Source organism: Typopeltis vanoorti, chromosome 6 (genome assembly GCF_054136105.1).
Source record: "Typopeltis vanoorti isolate ZY-2024b chromosome 6, IOZ_Tvanoo_1.0, whole genome shotgun sequence".
NCBI classification, from domain to species: domain Eukaryota; kingdom Metazoa; phylum Arthropoda; class Arachnida; order Uropygi; family Thelyphonidae; genus Typopeltis; species Typopeltis vanoorti.
This window is the reverse complement of record NC_143554.1, coordinates 134,815,021-134,822,512: the sequence shown is the minus strand read 5'-3', so window position 1 is coordinate 134,822,512 and position 7,492 is coordinate 134,815,021. Positions and strand designations below refer to the sequence as shown.

At 37.5% G+C, this 7,492-nt stretch overlaps 1 protein-coding gene across 1 annotated transcript in view; it reads left to right on the top strand.

The window, feature by feature from the left end:
* The first annotated feature begins 5,794 nt into the window (after nt 1-5,794).
* Ctr9 (RNA polymerase-associated protein Ctr9) overlaps nt 5,795-7,492 on the top strand; it is a 340,468-nt gene continuing 338,770 nt past the window's right edge. The window contains exon 1 of the mRNA XM_090393725.1: nt 5,795-6,174. Coding sequence (XP_090249851.1) covers nt 6,133-6,174 — 42 coding nt within the window. The 5' untranslated portion in view covers nt 5,795-6,132. The remainder of the gene's footprint in view (nt 6,175-7,492) is intronic.

Below are 7,492 nucleotides of genomic sequence, written 5' to 3'. Positions count from 1 at the left end.
AGCAAAGATAATTGATATTTATTGAGAAAAGTAGGAGAAATAAGAAAGCATTGTGTATCCAGCATTCGTACATAGCTTGAACTGAAACAGCTCATATAAGTGCTCACCTGATGAGAAAATAGTCAGCAAGCAGTTCATATAAAGCAAACGTACTTCGTAGGCATTTGTATCATTCCCAAATGATCACCTTCATATAAAATATCACAAACATTTTGAGTGATGGAGATTTTCCTACTTTGGAGAAACACTCTTGCAAGTACCAAAGTTTTCAAGACGACACTGCATGCTTGGCCGATAATGTCAATTAAGTTGACATAAGTGACAGGATATTGTTTTTTGTGTTCGACGATGGAATGGAAACATTAAGAAATTATTGACGTACAATGAGATCAAAAGATAAAAAAAAAAAAAATCGGCTGACGCCTTTTTATTCCCGTATATATACGGGAGTAGGCGATGCCATTTAGCCCTATCTAACTTTTAGAGACTGAGTGGGCAGTTCAATCTCCACTGGTTCCAATCAGAGACAGATGGCCCAAAGTTATCACTAATTAAGCGGTACGCAGTGAAGAGAGACGGCTCAAATGTGCCGCCATCTCGTGGTCCCTAACCCTAACACAATATATGTAATGTCTGAAATAATGTGGGTTCTACGGTCGATTCTCTTGAGTTTACAGGACGAAAAACCCGAGTTTCCGGGAGGAAAAGCCAGAGATCGACTAACGCGGGAACCGGTCGAAAAAAGGTTTAGAAAAATTTCCTCTAGTCGCCGACCAGACTCGAAACGAAGTCTTCCTTCGTGCGGCCAAGCTCGGTGGTGTGCAAACGCCACATCCACTGAGCTACACAGGCTTATTGAGATCAAACGATGGTTTGAGAAATTTTATTTGGAGTAACTTTGGTAATAGTCCAGAAGAAAGTCTATAATTTGGACATGACGTTAGTTACATATTTCCATTTGTTGTTTCGGTATTTCAAGGTTAATATAAACAGAAGTGCAAATTAAATGTTTCTGTGAAGTATTATTACGATATGCTTGGGGTTTTGTATATAGTCATCCAAGTTTCTACGATTACATCAAAGACTGGAACTTAAATGAAATGGAATTAAATGCGTTAAAGGAAAAGGAATTCTTTCAGGGTTACCTTCAATGAAAATATTTGGATAAGAATATCAAAGAGAGAAAAAATTGATACTAGGATATATGTTATGAAATTCACATAGATAATGCATTTTTATAATGCTGGAAAAACCTGGAGAGAGAGAGAGAGAGTAACATATGAACAGTACTGTCGACAGGGTGTAGCATAGCGGAAGCTTACCTCACGGTGCGGTTTAATAAGGGCGCTCGTTCAGCCATATTGCAGTAGGCGCCGTCACTACGCTAACAATGCCTGTTACTGTAGCAAGTGGGGAAAGAAGTTTTTCCAGGCATAAACTGATTAAAAATAATTTGCTAACAGCAATGATCCAAGATAGATTGGTTGGTCTAGCAACTATATCGATATCCAAAAAACACGTTCAGAAATATAGCTTATTTCTGAACGTGTTTTTTGGATCATGCCCCCACCTCTAGAATAATTGTCAGCCAAGTTCTGAAAAAGTATAATATAAATATGTATAAATATGTACATGTACATTTTCTAATTGTCCCCAAAAATATTTTCCCCCTGTGGGGCTTATGTCCAACGTTGAGAAACACTGCCCTACCATAGAGCAAACATTTAATTAATATTATTATGGAATTATTTTGCATTCATGTTTCTCTTGTAATAAAAATAGCAATTGGAGATTTTCTTACATTTTTGTCTTATAATCCATCAGGGGAGATATTTCATTTTTTGCCTCAGGGCGTGATCTAATCTAGCGAAAGTCCTGCATATGAATATCGATCCGTAGTAGAAGAAACTAACACTAGCTAAGTTTGATTTGCTTAAAGGATAAACTGTATCCACGGTATACTTAGAATGATCAATACTAAGGAGGAGATTTGGAATATTTTGCCAACGGTTAGAGATATTTGAAATTGCGTTAGGCCTAAAAAATCTGCAAGATCATTGGTGATGGAAAATGTCTCAGCAAGTGTACCCACTTGATATGTGCAGTCAGAATATTTCACTCAGATATAGTTATAGACATTAAACTCTCCAAGGAAAATAATCGCACTGTCAAGACAGGACTAAAGAAGAGCAGTTATAGAAAGGAGATCAAAAGGTCACGCTAGTTGTTAGCTTGATAGAGCTAACCATAGGGAAAAGGAACGCAAAGCATAATTGGGACTTACATTTCCTAGTAAAATATTGCGTTATTGTATAAAAGCACTACTATTTCTTTAATGATAATCTTCAACATTTTAATTGAAGATAACATAATACTGTATTACACAGTAGTCTAATTGTGATATTGAAAGCCATACGATTACATTAATAAACTACAAATTATCTATTTTTTTATTTTTTCTAAATTTCGAAGTAAAAAAAATGCAAAATTCAACCCAAAGTGGAAGACAGATAATTTTTTTCAACCTGTCTCATTATAAAACGTATATCCCGTTATGAAATTATGGGGGAGATTTATGTAAATCCAACTGTATCGGGCAAGTTACTTTTATCTACAGAAGATCAAAAACAGATTCAAGTTGAAAACTCCTTGGTCTGGATATGATCTGGATTTGATAAACCAGATGAAATACTTTTGTTCTGGTTTATCAGATGAAAAGTATTTACAAATGCACAATTGACATTAAAATAATCAATGTTTATATAATTTCAGAAGATGAAGGTGAGCAGTTCTTGAAGATAATGAAATAGAATTCTTGTTGGGAAAAGTACAGTATGTCTGGGAATGGAGTGTAAGAGGCAATGATACGTATGGAAACGCACCAATGTGACAGCCCACGATTACACCTCTCTTAAAGTCACTGAGTTTACGACGTACACTATTGCCATACCACCTGTATTCAACTGATACGATGTAGAGGCGAATGTTGGTCTTGAAATTCACGCTTGCTCTTGTTATTATCATTCAGGTAGTGAGAGGTGTGATCGAACTCTGATTAGCGGAAATATGAATTATTGACGATTTAAAACTATATATTTAGAAATTTATGTACACTTAGTCATACAAATACAACATTTATTTTACAAATGATATTCTATCTTTTTCAATTTAGCTACTTGAATACAAATTCTACCCTACGGTTCTTCTTTATGAGCTGGTCAATGACATTGTCATAAAATGTTGGATTTAACTTAATTTACCCAAGCAACATGCACACTTGTAAATGCTGGCTGAAGCTCAGTGGCTAGAGCTACTTTTAATACATATGGCCTGTGTTTAAGACGACTTGAAGGGAACGGAAATAGCTGTTCGCGCGCATGAAATCACAGAGCTGCAGCGAGGACTTGGAAGCTCCGACAACCGAGCAAGCCAAGTTAGCGCTTTCACTAGACGAGCAAGCATCGACCTTTGATACAAAACTCAAAGCTCAATTATTACCGCGCAAGCTTAAGACATCTTCTGTCTAGAAAAATAAAAGCCTAACTGTGTAGCTCAGTGGATGTGGCGTTTGCCCACCACGGCGCTTGGCCGCACGAAGGAAGACTTGGTTTCGAGTCTAGTCGGCGACTAGAGGAAATTTTTCTAAGCCTTTTTTCGACCGGTTCCCGAGTTAGTCGATCTCTGGCACGGGTAAGCAGGATTTTCCTCCCGGAAACTCGGGTTTTTCGTCCTGTAAACTCAAGAAAATCGACCGTAGAACCCATATCATTTCAGACATTAAATATATTGTGTTAGGGTTAGGGACCACGAGATGGCGGCACATTTGAGCCGTCTCTCTTCACTGAGTACCACTTAATTAGTGATAGCCTTGGGCCATCTATCTCTGATTGGTACCAGTGGAGATTGAACTGCCCACTCAGTCTCCAAAAGTTAGATAGGGCTAAATGGCCTCGCCTACTCCCCATATACGGGAATAAAAAAGCGTTAGCTGATGGAACGCTTATAAATGCATGCTTTTATTAACAAATAAATATTATTTGTTAATAATATTTATTTGTTATACTGAGGCAACGTGTGCGTCAGCGAGATTGAAGCTTAGACTGTTGTTGATATTAGAAGAATCTAGAGATATTTCTCTAGATTCGACAATCTTTCTTTTGAGCTCATCATAACACACATGGATATTAGAAGTTTGAATCCAGTTCACAGTGTGTTGGCGGCCTTCGTCTGAGTTAACTGAAAAGAGAACGTGGCTAGAGAGAGCGCTGGCTGTAGTCCTGTTATAGGATATATCTATATGGCGGTGTTCTTACAAATGTAGAAGGATGGATTTAACAGAGTGGCCATAGTATGACTTTCCACAATCACATAAAATCTTGTACACTCCAGGAAATTGAGTTGGAAGATGTTTCTCTTTAGGTTTACTAAGCATTGAACGAAGTTTTGGAAGCGTAGTGAAGCAAGTTCTGAAGTTAAACTTCTTGAGAATTTTTGCCAGTTTTTGGTGAAAGAGCCTTCATCTCTTTGCCTTACATCAGCTCTCTTTCACCAACACTGGCAAAAATTCTCAAGAAGTTTAACTTCAGAACTTGCTTCACTTCGCTCCCAAAACTTCAATACTTAGTAAATCTAAAGAGTAAAATTATAGACCTATTGGTCTCTAATTTGCAACCTCAGTCTTAGAGCCTTCCTTGTGCAATGGAACTATTTTCCCCTCTTTCCACTCTATTGGCACTTTACCAGAACTGAGGCTTAAGTTAAACATCCTGGTTAGAGAAGTTGCTGATTCTCTTGCACATTCTCGTAACACATGGACAGATATGCCATCTGACCCAATGGCAGTGTTAGCATTAAGGTTCTTTAATATATTAAGCACCTCAATTTCATCAGTCTCTAGACTCTCATCAGTAATGGCACATTTGACACTGCACTATCGCTCCCAAGATGGTACACTTTTGCGAAATGATCACTAAGCCACTCAACTATTTGATTAGCTTCTGTAATTTCCCTACCATCAACACTTTTTAAAGTAATCTTTCCGTTCATATTCTTCCTTTTACTAGCCACATAGCGAAATAACTCTTTAGGGTTTATTTTGGATTCATCAGCTAGCTTCCTCTCATAATTAGCTTTGGCTTTCCTTACCATACAGGTTATTATTCTCTTTGCCTGTACCTTGTATTGCTTATTGGAACGCTCATCACCTTTTTCTTTATATGTCCTCCACAACCTTTTCTTTATCTGCAACTCCTGTTTAATAGTATTATTCATCCATTTTACCCCTACTTGATTTCTCCTTCTGACTCTGGGAATACAGTCTGATACACCTTTCTTCAAATACTCATTGAGAATCTCCCACGCACCATCAACATCTCTCCCCTTGAAATTCTCATCCCATTGTACAGCTGAAAGTTGACTTCTCAGCTTGTCATAATCACCCTCCTTGTAATTCCACATATACCCATTCTTAATAGAATATTCAGCACATCTTACAATCTCCCAGGTCAAGACCACATGATCGCTTTCCCCAAGTGGAGACATTGTAACTAAATTACTTATTGATATGTTCTTCGTTGATATTATAAGCTAGTATCTTTAATTTGGAATATCAAATATTATTTAGAGCTTTGAATATCACAAACAGTTTATCAATTTTGAATAATTCTTTGATAATATATTAATAGATTTTATTACCTTTTTGTTCAGTCACTTCTGATTTCTCGAACGAACGATAATTATTTTAAAGGAAGTTATGTTTAATTATTTAAGTCAGGGGATATTACATCCCATATAGTATTTGAAGAAAGGTGTATCAGACTGTATTCCCAGAGTCAGAAGGAGAAATCAAGTAGGAGTAAAATGGATGAATATCCCCTGACTTAAATAAGTTCATGTCGCCGAATTGAAGCCTCTGTGCACTTCATATAATTAATAGTTATGTTTAAGTTTATTTACCGGGATTTATTTTTAATGAGCTACAGTTTACACTGCTATGCTGAATTAGAGGCTGTAAATGTTCGTACTCGCCCCCATGCGGACTTAATAATTTAGGTGCCGTTAGGTTACAACTGTGTGACATTTTTATCTTGTTAATGTTATATTTACTTATAGATGCTATGTTGATTAAGTGAAATGTCGGGTTCTATCGAAATTCCTCTTCGCGATACAGATGAGGTAAGAATTATTGTTTTTTTGTAAAGATACAAAATATTGTTATCTAATGGATATTTTGAAGAACTGCAACGTATGTTTGCATATAACATAGGTAGATAATCTAGTTCGTGTTTTGTTTTGACTATTGATTTATGAAAAGTTTATCCTTCGTGTCATTTCGCACGTGGTCTACTGCTTCGCGATTGTTGCCACTTGATCCTGTGCCGTTACATTAATACACATCCCCTTGATCATGTGCCGTTACATTAATACACATCCCCTTGAACCTGTCTGACAGGCTGGCTCAACTACCGGCTTTGGAGTTGTAGGAATTGTTTTATTTACATTTATTATTATTATTACTAGGGGGGGGGGGGCTCAGGCTCCCCCCCGAGTTCCGGGCCGTTAAGCTGGTAAGACAAAAAACGTGACATAAAAACGTTTCAAATTTCGGCTTATCTTTATATGTACAGGGTGTTCGGGATAAATTTGACAGTTTCGTAAGGAAAAAGAAAATCTTATTTGTATCTATTAAATTTAATGAATTGACAAAAAAACATTACAGGCAGAGTTAATTACAATACTATCAACAAGATTTACTCAAAATAACCACCATTAGCATCGATCACAGCTTCAATTCTGCTTCGGAACCTCGAACAAGCTGATGCTACAGTCTCCCTGGGAAGGGCCGCAAAAACTGTTTTAATTTTATCCATTAACTGGGCTTTTGTATTACTGGAAGTGCGATTGGTGTCTTTTTCAACTGCGCCTCATACAAAATAATCCATGGGGTTAAGGTCTGGGGAGTTTGGAGGCCAAACATTTGGACTGGTGAAGTCGTAGAAATTTTCAGACAACCATTTTTGACTTTTCCCAGAGGTGTGGCAAGGGGCCGAATCCTGCTGCCATACATACGGCCTACCATTGCCTACCCTTGTTATCCAGGGCTTGACTACAGTTAGCAACTCCACGAACAAAGCCCGAATTCCAATGCCAGGGTTCTTCAACACCTGTTCCTGCAGATTTGCGAGGAATTCTGCTGTACGAACGCAATCAGATCGTCTGCTAGGGATCTTTCTTCTTGCTACATCCTCGTAGTCACCATTGCAAGTCTCTAGTTCATGCCTGATTGTTTTTACTGTATTCAGGGAGCATTGGGCAGCAGTCGTAATATCCTTATTTTGATGGCGGGCACGAATCATCATGATACAAGTTATTCTCTTCCATGATTCAGGTGGGTTCCAGCTATCCATCCTTTCTGACATCTTGTATGTGAATGAAGAAGGGTCCAAACTTTTAAATGAAGAGAAGTGTGTGTTAATACATGTAACTTACGGAA